This window comes from Callospermophilus lateralis, unplaced genomic scaffold (genome assembly GCF_048772815.1).
Source record: "Callospermophilus lateralis isolate mCalLat2 unplaced genomic scaffold, mCalLat2.hap1 Scaffold_169, whole genome shotgun sequence".
Taxonomy (NCBI): Eukaryota; Metazoa; Chordata; class Mammalia; order Rodentia; family Sciuridae; genus Callospermophilus; species Callospermophilus lateralis.
Genome location: NW_027512767.1, coordinates 159845 through 180969, shown reverse-complemented (window position 1 = coordinate 180969; position 21125 = coordinate 159845). Strand labels below are relative to the sequence as shown.

The 21125-nt window shown below is 33.3% G+C and overlaps 1 protein-coding gene across 1 annotated transcript in view; it reads left to right on the top strand.

Moving 5' to 3' along the window:
• The window catches only part of LOC143387806 (roundabout homolog 2-like), a 142724-nt gene extending 122001 nt beyond the window's left edge, over window positions 1-20723 (top strand). The window contains 1 exon segment of the mRNA XM_077108149.1: window positions 20650-20723. Coding sequence (XP_076964264.1) covers window positions 20650-20723 — 74 coding nt within the window.
• The last annotated feature ends 402 nt before the right edge of the window (window positions 20724-21125 follow it).

The following is a 21125-nucleotide window of genomic DNA, read 5'->3' as shown; positions in this document are numbered from 1 at the left end:
TATGTAAAATTATATACATCTGCATGTTTCTCTTGTTAATCTGTTTTATGTCAATTTAATTCTCTAGCCCAGCCTGAAACCTTTAGCAGAGATCATTTTTTTTTTCCTCTCACTAAGTACTTAATAGGAGCTTTGCATCACATTTGGCATTGATTTTCATGAAGGTAGGTTCTCAGTACACCATGTACATTATATACACAGGATTCCACTGAGGGTAAGCAAAAAGGATAATATTTTCACCTGATTCTTGGCTCCTGGGTAAAATATCACTCAGATTCTATCATTTTTTTCCTCAGACACGTTCTCAAAAATATATTTTTGTCATCATCTTTAATTTCACAAATGGTTCAGTTGCTAAAATATAGAGTCTAAAATAAAATCAGATCTTCAATTTTTAAGATCTTTTCCTCTCAGTCCTGCTGAGAGAGTGGATTGGTAGGATAAGTGAACCTTTCCTCCTACCTCCCATCCTGGTGCAAACTGTCTCTGACATCCTCAGTGTTTGAGGTTGTTTGGGAAATGAGAGGAAAGCTAAGGCCAAGGAGGAGGACAGCAATTATTATGTTTACAAAGATCATAAGATGTTATGTTTACAGAGACCATTTCATAAAATCTTGTTTTAAATAGTATGAATTTTATTGTTTTTTAACATTATGAGGGGCTGAAAGTTTGCTAAAATTTCATGATTTTCTTCATCACTTTCAAAACATGATGAAAAGATGGGAAATCATTCTCTAAGATGATGTCATAGTATTGCTATAATCCTCTGGTTTCACCAAAAAGAATGAGAGTGCAGTTCTGAGTGACAGTAAAATGTTCTACCTTATATGATGGGTACTACTCTCATTAGGCATTGGCTGGGTTTTCTAAACTGGCTCTTATTTTCATGAGAATAGTTTATACTTACCTGAGATTTCCTTGCTGAGTAGATATCCCCTGCATAACCCCCTCACAAAGAGCATTAATTTCACCCTTGAACTTTGGGTACTTCTCAGCCTTCCTGTTGTATGGGGCTTTCAGTGACCCTGCAGTTATTCTTCATCACAGGATTTCAAATAGCATCAAGTTTGTTTTCCTCCAAAGGGCCATATTGGTCCATGAAAAATATCCACATATCTTCCTTTCATATCTGAAATCATAGTTTTGACAGCTACTAGTTTTACTACTTTTTAGGAGCTGCAACAACAATGACCCAGAGACCAGGCAGTTTAAACAATGATTTATCCCCTCACAGTGCCAGAGGCTGGAATTCTCAGATCAAGGTTTTGACAGCTTTGATTTGTCCTGAGTGCTCTCTCCTTGGTTTATAATGACTGTTGCCTTCTATTATTTTCAAATGGTTTCCCTCTGTGTGCCTGTCCTAATGTCCTTGAATAAGGATATCTATCATACTGAATTAAAGCCAACTTTATTAATCTCACTTAGCCTTAATTATCTCTTTAAAGACCCCATTTCCAAATATAGTCTCATTCTGAGGAAGTGATAGTGCAGTCAGCCTCTCCTCTCTCTCTCTCTTTCCCCCTCCTATTCTCTCTGGTTATCTCCACTATTGGCTACATATTCACAGCCTATGCCTTTTACATTTCTCAGGTCACTGTAGAAACCTAGGTTCACTATCATGCAGACACAGGGAGATATATACCAAGCTTTCTGAGTTGTCCCATGGTATTCTCTCCTATTTCACTAAAGGGGGAAAAGGAGAGGAATTCTATAATATGTCAACCATTTTATCCAAAGAAATTTTCTTTTCTGGCCTTGTTTTTTATCTGTCACCCTTTTTACATGCTGTAGGTAGGTATTAAGTCAAGAATTGCAAAACTGGTTTTTGGAGCTCTCTGTAATAGGTTTAATATCATGGATTGAAATTATCTCACCAATTATTTTGTTATCAAATATTTCAGCACTTTGCTATGTTGAGAACAAAAGGTTAGATTTTAGTAAATAAATTTTATCATATTTAAAAATATTTGAGAAATATTTTGTAGACTTTCCAAATCCTCTTTTTCTGCAGAACTTTGAAACTAATGTGTAGTGGGGTGAACAGCAATTGTTATGTTTACAAAGACCAGAAGATGTTATGTTTACAGAGACTATTTGGCAAAATCTTGTTTTACATAGTGTGAATTTTATTTTTGTTTTTTTAACATTATGAGGGGCTGAAAGTTTGCTAAAATTTTGTGATTTTCTTCATCACTTTCTAAACATTATAAAAGATGGGAGATCATTCTTTAAGATGATGTCATGTTGTTGCTATAATCCTCTGGATTCATCAAATAGAAGAAGTGTGCAGTCCTGAGTGTGAGTAAAACTTACTACCTACAAAACACACACACTCACACACACACACACACACACACACACACACACACACACACACACCACAGGCAATACAAAAAAACAGAAATCTGCAGTGGCATTGTAGCATTGTACAGATGATGCTTAATATTTTCTGGAGCCTCGGGAAGGAGAAAAAAGACAAAAATGATTCGGAACATTTTGGCAGTGTCTCTATGAATACTATGTGTAAAAATGTCCTCAAGGGTAAGAACATGATTCTTTGGAACATAAGTGTATAGAGAGTGGGGCTTACATAATATTTTTAAAATATATCTTCAGAGGATTTTCTATCATCATAAGTGTAAACCTTAATTTGTTTTCAGATAGACTGTTAGCTAATTTGTTTTGTCATTTTGATCTTTTGCTCCTATAAAGCTAGTATTTCCTTATGCACAAATATGAATTGCAATATATTTGAAAGTTACCCCAAATAATTAGTAAACCAAATTATGCTCCCAAACATGAACTTACACACAAAACAATAAAGTGAATTTCCCTCAAATGCAATAATTTCTCCTCATACTGATGAAATATATAATGAATTAGCTATAAATATATATTTGGCATTTTTGTTAGTCAAGATCCATTTTCATTTATCAGCAAAACTTTAAAGTCACTTTATTTTTTCTTTGTTTTTTTAATTCATGCATTTGTTTAAATTATTTTAAAAATTATTCATTCTGCTCAAATATCCCATTATACATAAATTCCTTTTAAATATTACTGAAACTATCTTTTCCCATAATTAACCAGTTCCTAATGGCCAGATGAGTCACCTGTACTACTATTTTGTCAGATTTGAGACTGAGAAGCTGTGAATGTTGAAAGCATCAAAGATATGATAAATCTAAAATAAATAAGTCTTGTTGGTTTTTCATGTAAACACTTCTCAGTTGTTACATTTGTATATAGAATATATTTCCACACCCCTCATTTAATCTGCTCTACTTATGATGGGCCAAACAGGATCTATGAAAGGATGATAGAGTGGAATAAGATTAAGATCTTCTAAATTAAAAAGATGTTGTGTTCCTCCACCACTACAGCTGAACTCTAAATAGTGGCTTCTTACCTCCTTCCGTTCAAATGCATTACAGATGCAAAACTGACAACCCTGTTTCTTCTTGCATATGGAGGGCATTTACTCCCTATTACCACAAAAAATATTCTTCTTCAAAGAGAACCTCTTTTAAGTAAATGAGGGTCAAGACACAGACACAAATTCTGACATATTTGCTATTTCTGAAAAAAAATTAAATATGAATTTAAAGGCCAAGACCAACCATTTCCTTACATGGTAAGAGAATCCCCCAAGGAAGAACATTTCACAAGGAATCCTATAGAACTTTCAAAAGCTTATTTACTTATTTCATATTACATATGTTATCTCTACTCATACTTCTTCAATCCTCCCAAACTTAACTCTCTACAGGTTTCTTTACATAAAAAGCTATATTGCCAGAAATTTTCAAATAGTGGTTTTAAGATCATCAGAAAAGTTGAAGACTTAAATATTAACTGTGGTAATTTTAAAAAATTATTCATAATTCCATCATTACTATCATGAATTGTTGAAATATTGTTTTCTAGTTTATACTGTCAAATTTTTTCAATATTTTAATAAGAACTACATCATAAATATTTTATTATATTATTTGATGGCTTTAAAAATAATTTTTCATACTATGTAATATTTTATTATATATTATGTGTGAAATTTTATTATCATATAGATTTGTGATGTGTGTTATTAGGTACTAAGTGATTCCCTGTTGTGGCTATTTAGAAGTTTTAGATTCCCTAGCCATATTTCAGATTATTTTATGGTTAGATTCTCAAATGTGTAATTTGTAAGTGCAGGGTATAAACATTTTAAAATTAATATTTATTGATAAAATCCATTCCAAAATCATTATTTACAATCTCATAAAAAACTGAAAGAGAGGTCTGTTTCAACATACTCATTCTGCCTTATTTCTTAATCCTAAAGGAAACAAAGCCTTAGAGAGTTTGCATGGTAGGTAGTCAGTGTAGAAATAGCATGAACATTTGATATTAATAATTACATTTGGATTTTGGGACTTTAGAATAATTATGTGTTATATGCTCTACTTTTATAGTTATTTACATTTGTGTTTGAAACCATTAAATATTTTTGTGTTTTATGTCTTGACATATATTAACTATTCTGAATCTTATAATTCTCTACCACCATAGTGATAGTGTTCTCATCATCTTGACCAAAAAAAATTAATTTGGGGGTAAGATAAAGTATTATTTCTATATGTATTATTGTTTTTAAAAGAAATTTTTGAACCTATTTCACCTGAAACTATTTATAAAGTCTTTTGTCAGTTTCAAGATTTTCAGAGCTCTTAAGGTATACCAATGCAAAGTGTAAATTATATATTAACTGTTGTCTCTACTTTCATTCCATAATTTCACTTCTAGAGGTTAAATTTTTAAAAATAGTAGCATTTTACCTTTATAACCTTAAGACATTAAATCAAACCAGCCTGCACACAAGTTTTCAATCTCTGACTTCTGTTTGTTCTTCTGAGTTCCAGCTTGCCAAGCCTGTTGTGAGACATCATGACAGCCAACTTTTTGAACATGTGATCCATGATGCTGCCTTTATTCATTCCAATAGCAGGTGAAAGTCAAGACACCATTTTTCCTTTAATGGATAGAGTAATCAGACCAATTTTTTGACATGTGAAGTCCAAGTCAGCCTCACTTGATAAGCAAAAGTTGTTTCTCTGCTCATGTGAGAGATGAATAAATTGTAAGAGAATGTGGGTTGCAATTGCCTGAGGCAGAAATATGGTCTCAAGAGATTTCTTTTTAACTTCCCTGTTCAATATTTAGTGGAACTTTGGGAAGTCAAAGCCAGAAATCCAAGGAGCCAGTTGGCAAGGCAGGAAGCAATTTGGCCTTGAGATTTGACCCCTTTTGAGGATAGAATGAAATTAGTCTTTAATGTCCTTTACAAAATAGAAGTGTTATAGAATAATGAAAGGTATTATTAGTTGGGTCACATCAAATTTGGGGACTAAAACGCCCCCTATCCCTTGCATTCTGAGGGTAGTGCTGAGGGATCAAAAGAGAACTAACATAATCCTTTCATAGATTTTTAAAGTAATTCCTGGAAAAAAAATTATAAATTTAGTTGCTTCTTATTATTTTTGAAGATAAAGAAGAGACATAAAATGAATGGTAGACTCTAAAACAGCAGGTATATAGTATTTTTAAGATGAACTAAAATAAGTAAGTTACAAATAGTCTTACTTTGTAGGGTTATTTTGTTGTTGTTTGTTTGTTTGTTTGTTTGTTTTAATCAGAAATTTAATTTTTACAAGTACAGATTTAGAGACAGATTTTTGAGGAAACCTACCATATGCGTGCCATTTCTTGTTAGATCACCAGTATCTAAAAAGAGGTTAGTACATAGGATATTCTTTTGGGTTAATGAATGAAACTTTGGCATGCATTTTGTCCAAATGTATTCTGATTATCAGATCTCTTTGACAGATCACCCTTCAGATTGATACCTTACATTGCTTTAAAACAGAACCACAGAACACAAGAAAAAGAGATTGGGTAGACTGAATTTCCATAGTATACCCTGATACTGATCTCAAACTTACACCATTATTAATAATCTAATAAAAGATTTACTCCTTCTACTCATGTAGCCAAATTCATATACTTCTACTTATCATGAGATTTTCAGTTTATATAATACTTCCCCTGCTAAACTGAGTTTATGGGTATCTAGTTATAGCCCATATTGCCTTCCTGTACATATTCTTTTGATTATTATCTCTTAAACTGTCCTCTCTTAAATTGTTTCTGCCCCAGTGAGTACTGAAGCATCTTAGTGGAGCTGATTCACAAAATGTTCATTGCAGACAGAATATTTTGGATTTACATAACATCTTAAATATCCATATACTGTTGAAAAATGCAAAATTCAAAATATAGAAAAAAAGTTCATACTCCCTCAGGTGTTTCCTCATGGAAACCACTTGGTAGAAATCAATTTTTCTCTGCATTTGACACCTGTGCATTTAACTGACCACTGAAGACTCTGATCCAACATCACTCCAGGAACAGAAATTGCCGCAGTCTGGCTGCAGCAAAATAACCGGGGGGTGACGAGCAGCTTGTGTAGATTGATACAGCAGGAGTGGGAGCCATTTATTGTAGGACAGGAGGGGTATATATACATTCCACACAGCTTATCTTAATTAACATAAACTAGATACAGCACTCAACCAATAAGGAATCTCCACACTTAATGGCTCGCTGGCGTTACTTCACAAACCACTCCCTCTACAAAATGCCAGGCGCCATCTTGACTTGTTTACAGACTCTAACAAGAAATGCAGCATCCAGATGTTCTCTTGTTTCTTTCACCCATGGACACCAGTCATGATCTTTATTACCAAATCACTAATCTTGTTTACTTACTGTATTAGTTTCCTAAGATTGCTGTAATAAGTCACCACAAACCTGGTGGCTTAAAACAAGTGACACTTATTCTCTCACAATTATGGAGATAATAATTCATCATTTCAACAGAGACACTCTTCTTCTTAAGGTACTAGGAGGGAATCCTTTCTTGCCTCTTACAGCTTCTTGTGGCTCCAAACATTCCTTGGCATGTGGCTGCATCTCTCTAGTCTTTGTCTCAATCTTCATTTGATCTTCTCTTTGTGTTGGATTTTGAAATCACTTCAATCCAGGATGATCTCATCTCAAAACCCTTAACTTAATTATATTTGCAAAGATACCTCTTCTTTGTTAAATTGGATTAACATGTTCAGGGGATACATATATCTATTTAGAGGCCAAAACTTAACTCATTACATATTTGATATACAGATGGGACTAACAGTCAAGATCTCTACTGACCCTTCCTCTAGAGCAGCTCTGTCTCCCAAATTCTTCTCACCTTATCAAAACCTCTCTGTTCTTCCCTTATAACATCCCTTGTAGAAAAGTCTCAGTGGAGCATTAAGTTTGATTAAATTTGGAGTTCAAATGATAAGCAATTGAAAACCAGACCCTTTGAGCTATAGAGATCTTGAGCCTCATAAAATCAATTTGCTTAGCTCCCCAGTCTTGAGAGGAGGGCAGTGAAGTTTTAAATCAGTCTATTGCTGAATAACTTTTCTCACATAACTAAAAAGTGAAAATCAGCTAAATCTGATGCTATTTAACACAAATATATTTTGTAAACATTGGACAACTATAAATTGCTAAAAGTGCAGATGAAAACTAAGGATAAACTCCCTTTATTTAAGTAAAGGGTTTTATTTAACAATGGAAATTAGAATGTACAAATTAATGAGAAAACAACTAGATAGAAATAATTCAAATGTTGGCATCAACTGAATGTGACAGATGATTATTTTCTAAAACGAAATCACTACTGGTTAGACTCGTGGGAATACTAATTATTGAATGTAGTTCATTAAAGGTATAAGCCCCTTGGTGCTGTGTTTTGCCATGGTCCAACTATTTCCTCTATCCAAATAATTGTTTAACCTTTTCCTTATTTGGGGCATAATGGGCATTTGGTCTTCTCTCTATGCAAACTCTATTTGTTACTTCTTATTAGAACAATTAAAGGGGACAGTTGAGTTCTAATATATTGAAAATCAAACATAACGACAGGTCAGAAAGATGTACAGGTAATGAGCTCAAGTAATTAACAAAATCTCTTTAAGATTGTACAGTTTTCAGCTACAAGTTTGGTGTGGAGTCTGTGTATGCTGCTTCATTTTGATAGAAAAGAGTTTGCTGGAGTATGGATATTTAGCTCACACCTGGGGTTCTAGTGAGTTGCTTTTTGTATTTAAACAGTTTTGTTTTCATCTAAGGATTATGTACTGAAATGATTTTTCACTCTGGCTGAATTTCAAGCAAACCAGGTACTCTGTGTTGCTTATTGGAGTGAGAAAAGTGGTAGCCATGAATTCATATCACTCAATTTTTTCAACTAACTCTAAAATTGAGCCTGAGAAGGAAAATGAACATTTGTTACAACTTTCAACATTTCCTTTTAGATTGGAGATGGCCTAATGTTAACACACTTATCTCAAGTGCATCATTATTATTCAAACATTACAGACATTGTTCTATATGGAAATAAATAAAACAGCAGAATTTACCTTTCTGTTTAGTTTCACATACAGAAGGTATGCAGGAATATTGTGGTTGCACAAGTATCTTGACTGTCATGTGTCACAGTGTTATGAACTGAATCATGTCCTCCCAAAATATATATGTTAAAGCATTTACCCACCCCCATGTATTTGGAGACAGGATTTTCATAGAGATAATTAGAAATAAATGAAGTCATAAAAGTAGAGTTTTAATTAGGTAGAACTGGTGTCTTTCTAAGAAGAGGAAGATATTCCAGAGATGACAATGTGAGCAAACACAAGAGAAAGGCTACAAGAGAGCAGATTGAGAAAGCCACCATTTAGGAGGCAGAGACAGCCCTCAGCAGAAACCAAATTTGCTAGGACCTTGATCATGTGCAAGCCTCTAACACCATAAGAACATAAATGTCTACTGTGTGAGCCACCCAGTGTGTTGTTTTAGTTTTGTCAGCCCAAAGCTGACTAATACGCATAACAAAGTTTGAATGGTTAGTGTTATCCCAGATAATTACCTCACTCTACACTGAACTGTCTAGCTTTAGTTATAACTACACTACCAATGTCTGGTGGAAATTATTTCATCTGTGACTTTGCTGAGATATGGTGAAACATTCTACTGAGTGCTGGAAATAATTTTGAGTTGAATCCAGTCCACAAAGGACAAAGCTGGCATCAAAAAACCTCCCCTCACCATTGGGTCCTCATTAGTCTTCTTCCTGACAGCTGAATTAGGTAAACCAGGACTAAGTATTAAATCAGGGTGGAATAAACTGCTCTCGTCCTTAGAGTTTATCTTTCTTACCAATGCTTGAGATATTTTCTCTCGGAAGTCAATGGAAATTTGTACTCCTGGTTTTCTGACCAATTAGAGCATTGTATTTTTCCATCATCTTGACATATTCTGCCATGGAACAAAGGTAGAAATAAAAGAGCAATTTACGATTTCTGTAAACAGTGATGCATAATTCTAGTGTATCTAGAAAATTACTATAAGACATTTTTCACATTAGAAATGATGGGCACACTGTTCATTCCTTATGTCTCAGAAATGAGTTTTTTAAAATGTGCCAGAATGGCTTTAATTTATTGTAAAGGACCAAAGAAACTATTCGGGAAATCCATAAATTACTGAAAATTCAAATCAGTTAACCATCAGGTGAGTCTCTTCTTTTTATTCAGCTTAGTTAGCACTTCTGTTATTTACTTTGAATTAACAAAGTGCTTATCAGCCTTATTAATTAACCCTTGTAATGTGCCCATGAAGTGGATGGATGGCAAGCATTAGTGAGACATACATTAGTGTAGTCCTTTGAGGGATACCATCAATGAAGCACACAGGTTAAATGATTGCTACACATTTGCCCATCAAGCCTGAAGGTAAAAAAAAAAGGCTCAGTCTCAATTTCCAATGTTCTAAACCTTGGCAACAGCAATGGTAAAACTAAAGATAAGATCATCCACAAGGATCTAATGTGTATTCCCCTTTAAAAATAAAAGCTCCCAAATGCATTTTCTTAGGGTACAGAGAATCCATCCATTGAGCAAGTATATTAGATATATATTTCTTTGTCACTTCCCCATTTAAGATGGGATCATCTTAAATGGTTATGACATAAATTGTTGTGGAAAAGATCGATTAGTTTAAAAGCTTTTTCCTTTTAACAGATCAGATAGTCATTATATTTCACCCTTTTGCGTGAGATTTTCATTGAGCCATTTTCGTCATTTATTCATTTGAAAAATTTTTCCCAAACAGGAGGGTCTACCAGTTTATTTACCAGTTCTGGCGCTAATTGCTACGTTTGGACTTCTGGGAATTGGAGACAGCTGCCTGACTCTGAAATCCACATCTTCAGAAGCAATTTTTCTTTTTCTTATTTATTTTTATTTTTTTTTTCTTCAGTTCTCTTCATGGTTAGAGTTTCTGCCTCATTTATAATCTCTTATCTCATTGGAGAACATCATCAGATGGATGTTTATTTGACACTGAAGAAGGATATGTTTTGAACCTGAGGGTAAAGAGAAAGAGACTGCAGTCCGTTTGATGGGAAAGCATGCTACGCAATATATTTTTGGATGACTCGATCTGAGTCAATCTTTTAATTCCACTTCCCGGCCCTGTATTATATTCTTTTGTGTGTGTGTGTGTGTGTGTGTGTGTGTATACATTCATATCCCCAAGTGACAATTTCAGTTGGAAATAAATACAGAGACAAAATACATTCAGGGTGAAATCATATTATTTCATTGTCCTCTTATAATTTAAACGAAAAACTGGTGAGGCATAAAGTTAAAACTGTTTTAATAAAATTAGAATTTATAGATATGAATTATTCAACTTTCTTGACTCCAAACAAGAGAAAACTAAAATAAAATACCATAAAGTGATGACCACTATTTATAGTAAATATTTTTATGTTTTAAAGTATTCCTACATTCAACATTTAATTTGATCCTTACATTGTTTGAGATGTGGTATTATATATTATCATTTCTATTTCTCTAGTAAAGAAAATAAAGCTCAAGGAATATGAGGTTTATTGAAGTCATGTGCCTGATACAAGTTTTAGAATTAGCACAGGCACATTTTGACACCAAGGTTAGAGAATTCTCCTCTCACTATTTTATACTATGGTTCCAATATTCAAGCATACTCACAGATACACTTTGGAGGATTGTAATATCTCTTCCACACCTAAGATAATTAATATGAAAGTCATGACTGATATAATACCAATAAAATCTTGATAAGTATTTATCATATTAATCCACAAGGAGAGAACAAAATAGCTATCATTTTTGAAAAGTTGTTAATGATATTTTGTCCTCTTGTCTGCAATTACACATGTGGGTGGTTTGCAAATAAAAACTGATCCATAAATGCTGCATATGATTATTGCATAAGAGTAAAATTTGCTTTAAGAAGCTCCAAAGAATTGGTACTTAAGTGTAAATTCAGTACCTGCCCTCATGTTCAGTAATCTTGTTATGCAATTATAAAAAATTGGTACTATATTTGTATCCCTAATTTGCCATTAATGAGAGTTAGTGTGCTTCTGAAAGGACCCATCTCACAATAGATTCTGCTCACTTTATGAAATTACAGTTTAGGGGATACAAATCTCCCATGGTCACCTGTTGCCTACTCAACCAAGTCAAGTCCTCTTTTCCTGGCATTCAAGGCCATCAAGACTGGTCCAGTGTCTTTCTCCAGCTTCCTCCTAATTACTCTTATAATCAAGTTTGTGTTATTGCTAAACCAGTCATCTGCCCTTTCTTCAGATTTTCTTTGTGTTCTTTTTCATGGGTACTTTAAATGTCTTACCATTTTTTCTTATCTATCCATGCCCTGTCAAATCATCACTGTCCACCTCAAACACAGTCCCTACACAATATTATCTTTTTTTTTGAACTCTAGCTTTAATGCATATAATTCTCATTTGAACTGCAAAATGTACTGCTGTTGTTGCATTATATCATACATTTTTAAGTGTCTCGCATGATTACACTTTTTTTCTTTTTTAAGGGAATCAACATAAGACAACATAATGTTTGCTAACAATCATTAAATGTTAGGGTCAGACACCAGCTAAGCACTTCAACTACATTTCCTTGTTTAGGTAGCAACGCAGAAGCTGCTACTATTGTTATTTCTATTTCACAACTGACTACACTGCAGCCTAGAGATATTAAGTTATTTGTCAGTGTTATAGTACTTTGGTAATTTGCAAAACAAGAATTTAAAACCAGGCATTTCTTCCCCTAGAACTCAATTTTATCTTACCACACAATTCTATCAAGAATTATAATTGATGATGGAAGTTATGAACTAAAATTATTTCTATCCTAAATGCAATGGCATGCTCTTAATTGAATCCTGGAACAGAAAAAGAACAATGGTGGAAAACTTCTGAAATTCATATAAAGTCCAGAGGTCAGTTAAAAGTAACATAATCAACGTTGGTTTCTCAGTTTTGACATCTGTACTATTGTTATAAAGACGTTGGCATTATGGAAAGCTGGATATACAAGAAGTCTCTTTAATATGTTTACAACTTTTCTGTAAATCTAAATTTATTCCAAAACTTAAAAGATGTTCTAAAAAAAATACGTGAATAATTTGTTTCTGCTCATAATTACAGTCCAGTTATATTTTCTCAACCATTTATTGTTTTTCTCTTCTGTAGCTTCAAGTAACTGTGTTACCTCTTTAGTTGAATTTGTTACACTGCTTATATTTGAGTGTGTTGGTTCATGTGTCTCACAGAGAGACACACACACAAAGAAAGAATATTTTTGCTGCTGTAATTTTGTCAACTTTATGATGTCAAGCACTGTCTTCTTATTTGATTTCTCTTTAAATTTTGCTAGTGTCCCTGATATAATGAGAATGTGAATAAAATTTATTGAATTAATTTGAGCTTAGGGTGGGCAATTTCAAGGTGCTTTTTGGAGATGTAATAGATTTTCACATGTGCAGCCTTACTCTCCACTTTCTTTTTCACCTAGTCTGTATGGCAAGATGTTTAGTAAGCTTCATAGCTGTAGTCTGTGATTAAATAATAGTTCACTCATGTGATCCCTAAACTGTGGCATACGATATGTTTTTTTTTTTGAGGAAATCACATATAGAATGTTTATTCCACAAACTGATATAAGATTCAATGAAAGACTTCAGCATTATTAATGTACATTTTTTCAAAATTCCATTAAGTAACAATGTGAGATAGAGTATTAAAATTTTAACAATGAATGATAGGCACCCTAAGCAAGTATGTAATGTTCCAATTATTCATTTACTGAACTTCATTCATTCATATTATAATAGTTGATTAAAAAACACACATCAGAGTGTCTGTTTTTGAAAAAAATTGCTTGGTGAATTTCTAACAATGCAGCATGCAATTTTTATTTATTATTGGTTCATCATACCCACATTTTACCCACATAGTAAGATTGTTATAATATTCAATAAGTTATAGCTAAAAATATGAAAAACCACATACCATAATTTACAAATTATATAAATGCTCTTATTATTTTTTCATCCTTCCCAGAAATATTTATCAGGAATTTACTATATGCTAATTAAAACTTAGTTTATCCTAATTATTTCAGATATTTCAAAAAAAACTACAAGACCTCATTTGAAAAGGGTAATATAGACCTCAGAAGTAACTACTGTTTCTCTAGTAAATAATGTGTATAGAAATCTGCTAAGGTCTTGGAGTATGCAAATATATTTGGGATGCATCGGAGAGTGCATATGAAAAAAAAACATATTATTTATCATGTTATGTAAGTAAATGAAATATCATACCAAAAGGTTAAAAAATTAACTTTGGGGAAAAAAAGCAGAAGGATACACTAGTATTTGAAATAAGGTAATAATAATTTTTACTATAATTAGTTGTTTCTGGGTCTCATTTCACTCTTTTCTTTAATTATCTATCCATTTTTTTAATTACCCCTATAGATGTTATTGGAAAATATTGGCATTCAGTGAATAATGCCACCAATTTTCTGCTCTGCAATATTAAAGAACTATTTCATATTTATTGCAATGAATAGTTTTATTTAAAGGTAACAGTAGGTTTTCAATGTAGAAATTACTAAAATAAATTTGGGTGTTCTCAAAAAGTATATAACAATCATATTTGATGAACTTTGTGTCATAGTGTATAAGAAAAGTTGCTTCCCTACCCCAAACCAGACATCATTGGAATAACCTTGTGTAGTATCAGCATGTACAAGTTTAGATGAGGACTTTTGATTCTTTTTTATTTTACTTCCCACCTACATCATGGCTTATTTTTTATAAGCAAATTTCTATGCTTGTTAAACCTCTCACATATCTCAGAATTCACTAGGAGGGATCCATGACAATCTAGAAACAAACATATGTGAGATAGTGTATATATTAATATATGAAGAAGTTCAAGAAAATATTGATCTGCTCAAGAGATGGTGCAGAAACTATAAAGAAAGCTAAAAATTGAAATTGAAATATAATACTCACAATAATTAATAAGAATCATGTAGTCTTTGGAAGCAGATTTTTTAAGTAGGAAGCTCTTGAGACTGATGTCCACTGCATCTTTTATATGAATATTTGCTCTCTTTTTGAGGGCCACCAGATTTTATCCAGTACACTTTTGACTTGATATAGCATATTCAGAAAGCCCACCATTCTCTTTATAAACCTACGCATGGTATATTATACATACATTGAGTTTTTGCACAGACTTTTACCTTCTTTTAATATATCTAGCCCTTAGTCTTGTCACATTCAAATTAATTCAGTCTTCATTAAGTAGTTTAATTAAATTCCCTTTTGTCCTTAAAATAAAATCTCCCCCTAAAATAATTTCTATATTCTAAATCATTTTATTGTAGTATGTAGAATATTTATAAGTACTAACAAATGACATTCTATGTCTCATTTTACTATTGTCTTTCTCATATTACTTCCATTATTAATTGAGCATGTTCCCCAAATGTTCATGTGTTGGGAACTTACTTTCCAAAGGGAGAGAGTTGGGAAATAGTAGAATGTTTAAGAAGTGAAATCTAGTAGATTGTGGTTAGATCATTTGGGGAGATGCCCTTGGAAAGGGTTAATGAAATTTTAATGGGACACAAGATAGTACATATTAAAGCAGATTAATAAAAAAGAGCAAGTCTTCTTACTGGATTTCTCTAACTTCTTTCTTTTCATGTTCTCTATACCACTCAAATGAGCCCTCACCATAATACCATCTCATGTGTAATGCAGGTGAAGGGGCTTTCACAGGAACTGAGAAGATTCTGGTACAATGCACTTAAATCTTCAGAACTATATACTCAAAAAATATTTTTAAGTTAATTAATTTATATATTTATTTATTAATTAGTTGTAGTTGAAAAAAATAACTTTATTTTATTTATTTATATATTTTTATGTGGTGCTGAGGATTGAACCCAGCTCCTTGCATGTGCTAGGTGACCACTCTAGCACGGAGCAAAAACTCTAGCCCCTCAGAAAATAATTTTATGCATTTATATCTCTTTTTATACATTGGTCTGTTTCTGATATTTTTCTGTAGCATTATAAAACAGACTAAAAAAATGATTTTGAGTCTAAGGCCTCTTACTATGAAAGTGAGTAGAACATCTAAGGCTACATATTAAAAGTGCTGGTATAGTTTAGATGCAAATGGCTTAGCATTTATGATTCTTACTTTTTTTTTAATTTTTCAAACGTGATATCTTGTATTTCTTATATTCCTCACGGTGCTTAGGTAAATGTATTGCCATTTACTTTGGGACTCAACTATGTGGAATTGATTCTGTTTAGAAAAGCAAAAGCAAAAGTGGCTCCTTAAAATATAGCAAAGACTCTATGAGAATGCTTTGATTTTTAATGGGAAGAATTGCTACTGATCATAGAGGAAATTTAAATACATGGCTACATTTTGATGATACCCATTAATCAGAAATGATCTCAAATGACTAGATCAAAATTCAGCCTCAGCAACTAAGTGTGGTTTCAAGCAACTTAGCAAAACAGTCTCAAAATTTGAAAAAGTAGAGAGAGGGCTTAGGACTGTGGCTCAGTGTTTAAAAATCCCTAAATGTAAACTGAAATACAAAAAAAAAATACAGTTTGAAATGTTACAATTCAGTGTTAATCATAAAAAATAGATTTCATATAATTATTTTCTTCAGTATTCAAAAATGAAAATAGTAATTTTTGATTTAGAAAACAAAAATTACATGCTTTTAAAGATGAGGTTTCTGCACTATGCATGTATGATATTTATGACTGATATTTCTACCAAATAACTTGATAATGCTTAAAAAATTTAAACAAAAGTTAAAGACAACTACTTATTTTCTATATTTAAATCAGTAATGTCTTTTACTGATCCTCATATACATCAAGGTGCAATGTATACATAATGACTTTACTATACTCTCGCATTTGTCAAAATGTTTATTATAAATTATTCATTTTTATATAAGGCATACATTTTGGACAAAATCTGTTCAATGTTCACTACTGGTATGAGTTTTCAGATGTTCAATAAATTTAAAATTTGAATAAGTTTTCAAAATATTATTTAACTTTTTAGGGTATCTGGGCATAATGAATTCTCAAAAAATCAGTCGTGTTTAAGAAACATTTAGTTATGACATGTAATTTTTTTCCATTTGTATTCTCTTTAACCAGTATTGAATGCTGAGTATTGGTGAATATATTTTGGGGCCATTGTCACATTGTCAATTTTCACATTTCCAAACTTTGTCTCTTCTATGATTATTGTGGTGAGTATTAGATTTCGACTCTTTCTTAGAGGAATGGTACGATGGTCTCATTTGTAAGGCTTCTCTCCAGTGTGCTACATTCTCTATATTTATGTGTTCTTTCTAGAATAAATAGCTGAGTGGTGAAAAAGAATTGATTTCTTATTAAAAGCTTTGATACATTGTTTTCATTTGTATGGGTCCTTTTCTGCATAAATTCTGTTGTTAATGAGGGTTATTTTTTCTTTAAAAGTATTGTCACTTTATATACATTTCACATTCACCAGGGTGTCTTCTGCTGTAGTGAATAAAGTTTTATTTTTAATTAAAAGTTTTGCCACTTATGCACATTTGTACGGCTATTCTCCAGTGTGAATTCTGCTGTGGTGAATAAGGCCTGTTTTATGGCTAAAAGCTTTGCCACATTCCTTATATTTGTAGGGATTTTCTCCAGTGTGAATTATGTTGTGGAAAATTAAGGTTTATATTTGAGTAAAACCTTTGTCACATACTTTTCATTTGTGATGCAGCTCTCTAGTGTGAGTTCTTCTGTGGCAAATAAAATGTGATTTTCGACTGAAAGCTTTGCTGCATTCTTTACATTTGTAGAGCTTCTCTCCAGTGTGAGTTCTGCTGTGGTAAATAAGGTGTGATTTTAGACTGAAAGCTTTGCCACATTCTTTGCATTTGTAGGGCTTCTCTCCAGTGTGTGTTCTGGTGTGGTAAACAAGGTCTGTTTTTTGACTGAAAGCTTTTCCACATTTTTTACATTTGCAGGGCTTCTCTCCAGTGTGAGTTCTTCTATGGCCAATAAGGTGTGATTTTTGACTGAAAGCTTTACCACAATCTTTACATATGTAGGGCTTCTCTCCAGTATGTGTTTGGCTGTGGCAAATAAGGTATATTTTTTGACTGAAAGCTTTGCTACATTCTTTACATTTGTGGGGCTTCTCTCCAGTGTGAGTTCTTTTGTGGCCAATAAGATGTGAATTTTTACTGAAAGCTTTGCCACATTCTTTGCATTTGTAGGGCTTCTCACTAGTGTGAGTTCTTCTGTGGCGAATAAGGTCCATCTTTTGACTAAAAGCTTTGCCACATTCTTTACATTTGTAGGGCTTCTCTCCAGTGTGGGTTCTTCTGTGGTAAATAAGACATATTATTTTACTCAAAGCTTTGCCACATTGTTTATATTTGTATGGCTTCTCTCCAGTATAAATTCTCTGGTGGTGCACAAGTTCTGAATTATTATATGATTTCTGGTGTTCATGCTCACTTGAAGTTTTCCATATTTTCTTTTGTTGTAAATAGTCAATATTACAACCTCTATATTTTCCACATATCACTTTGTAAAATATATGTTTTATGCCCTTCTCTGGTGAATATTCTTGGGTATCTTGAGAATTCAGGGCAAATTTTTGACTTCCACATGTCAATCAAATAGTTCTGCAACTTAATCTCTGCCATCCACATTTCACTTAATGCAAATCCTGAATGCATTGCTTAAAACACAAGGAAGGTAAAGTTTCTGTAGTTCTCTAACATCACATCTTTATATAAGTTTTTCTGAGCAGGCTGAAGGCATTCCCACTCCTCTTCAGTACAATCAATGGCTATGTTAACAGTATCATTTTCTGGCTTTCAGGGTTCTCAGTGTTCTCCCTGTGATTTGTTTTCAGATTCTGCATAACACAGACACCCGGGCTCTGGATCCAGGACAAAAAGCCTACAAAAAAATTGAAAAAATGGCGGGCTCGGCATACGATATGTTGTAAACTTTACCAGATTATGGTTTTAGATATTATAGAGAACACAAGCCATTATTATGCAATATCCACCACCCAAGAGATGTAGAAATGCAGGGGTTTTGTTTGTTTCTCTTTGCAGTACTGAAAATAAAACCCACAGCTTTACACATGTTAGGGAAACACTCTACTGCTGAGCCACCCCTTACCTAGAAATACAGGTAGAGAATTCAGAAAAAGAAAAATGGGTGATTCTTCCTAATTATGAAACTGTAATCTAGTGCCTTTTTGGTTTTGTTTTGCTTCAGAATTCATTGACAATAGTCTAAAGTTTTTCAAAGGAAAAGCTTTTCATTATTATTATTCTATTATTATTCATTATTATTATTCATTTTATTTTCTGAAAATAATAATGAATATCAACCCATGCCCTTATATTGGCTATCAAATTTCTTTTGAAAACCAAATAATATTACATAAGATATATAGACACAAGATTTGTGACTTCATAAATTTAAAAAAAATTAAAATGAGGACAAAAAAATGTGTGACTTTAAAACTAAAATCCAGAGCCAAACTTCAGGCTCAGCTCTAACAGCAGTATGCCTCTCATGCATAACTCAGTAACAATGGATGAAGACAGTAGCAAGGATGCTGACAAACCCATCCCTCCTGTTATAAGTGCTTATATTCTCCTGAGCTTGAAGATAGTTTTTAAAATTAACACCCCAGAGTTAGTATGCCTTGTCTCATTGGTAAGTGTAACAAATCAGTGGCAGTTGAATTAGGATTCTTTGCCCTTGACACCTCAAATGCACTGCTAAGCCCAGTGAGTTAATGGGATATTGTGATGGCATATTAGAGCATCCTGATTTCTGAACACTATCATACCTAAGACAAGAGTGACAGGACACTTTAAGTCATCAACCAGGAAAGATTTCTCCACTCATGCCTTGAAAATGGGAATAAATGTGCAAATCCGTACAATTGTACTTGCCTTGCCATCTATCTTGTCAAAATGAAAATCGACATGGGAATCAAGTCAAATGTGCTTTAGCAGATTAGAGAGAAATAATGTATATTTTTTCTCTTGAGTCACACAGAACAGCTATCACTTCCTGCTGTGCTAATTTGTCTTGGGCTAGGAGTTCTGAAGGTGAAACTCTGAAGGTCCTATGAATGAGAAGTCAGGACAACATGAGGAGAAATAAACAATAAAAGAACAATGTGTGGATAAAATAATTTATTGTAAAGCAAACTACCCATAGTTCATTCATGTGATCCCTAAACTATGGCAAGACAATATAGTGTTCTCTTGAATACTATCAGAAATAATTAAAAGAGAAACTGTAACATTATATATAGAATATTTTCTAGCAAAAATTGAAATTCATTCAGTTATTTCTGTGGCTTTCATTCTGTGAAAAGATGTATTTGATCTCCAGTCATCTTGTGGCTCCTGTGTGTGTGTGTGTGTGTGTGTGTGTGTGTGTGTGTGTGTGCGTCTGTGTGTGTTGTGTGTTATGAGGAGATCACATAGAACAGGTTGGGGAGGGCTTTGACAAGAAAAGAAAACGGTGATGGCTAGAACTTGAAGTCTATGAAGAATGCATTTTAGATATTGTCAAAAGTCAAACGTGAGTCACTGTCTAAACCACTCATTCATCACCCCGCCTACATGTTTACTTTTTCCACGAACACTATTATTTTCCATTCCATAGACCCCTACAACCATAATTTACTCCCTCCTGTACAATTCCTTATACTCTTTCAAGGAAATAATATGCTTCCCTCATTTCTAGGGCCTGATGTGATTTTTTTTAAAAAAAGACATTGGCATATTCAAAGCAAAGGGAAGATATTTTTTAATTCTGTTTTGCTTCCATGAGATCACTTTTTGAAATCCATCAACACGACGTACATAGGAGACCCAAGATATTATAATCTCCTTGCCTCTGCCCTTGGGATTTGCCAGCAAGTCAGGTTGTCTAGGAAAATCTCAATACGGCAAGACTCAATGTCCAAGCAAGTATTAGCAGAGAGAAAGCAGGGAGAAATGTAACCCAGGTGACTGTCAGTAAATTGACACAGATTAACTCTTCTTTGTCTAGATTCCTGGTGGAATACTGGAGAGCTACAGAAAGTCGTTTGCAGACACAAAGTTGAAAATAGAACTGAACAATGATACATAGGCATCCGTGAATTGCAACAAGTGCCATACAATCCAACAATCAGGAGTAAAGTTAATTTGGCCCCAAAATATCCCAAGGAACAGTTTTAGCTAAGCTTCAAAATGTTCCTATAGCGGACTATTTAATTGAAAAAGCCATTAAACCATTTGATTGCAATGGGGAAAATTCCGTAAAATTGTGGCGCCATATTCATAACCACCGGTTTATTTTTTCTCCTTGTATTCAATTGAGGACACTAATTGAATTCATCTACAAAGCCCTGGATTTTATTGTGTATGGAGTTGGTTTCATTCCAGGAATCAATTCCCATTCTAAAAGGATGCCTAAAGTGTCCGGGTTTCAGCCAGATGTTTCTGAGAGGATAGTGATTAAGATGGTTGCTAGCTCCATGGTGA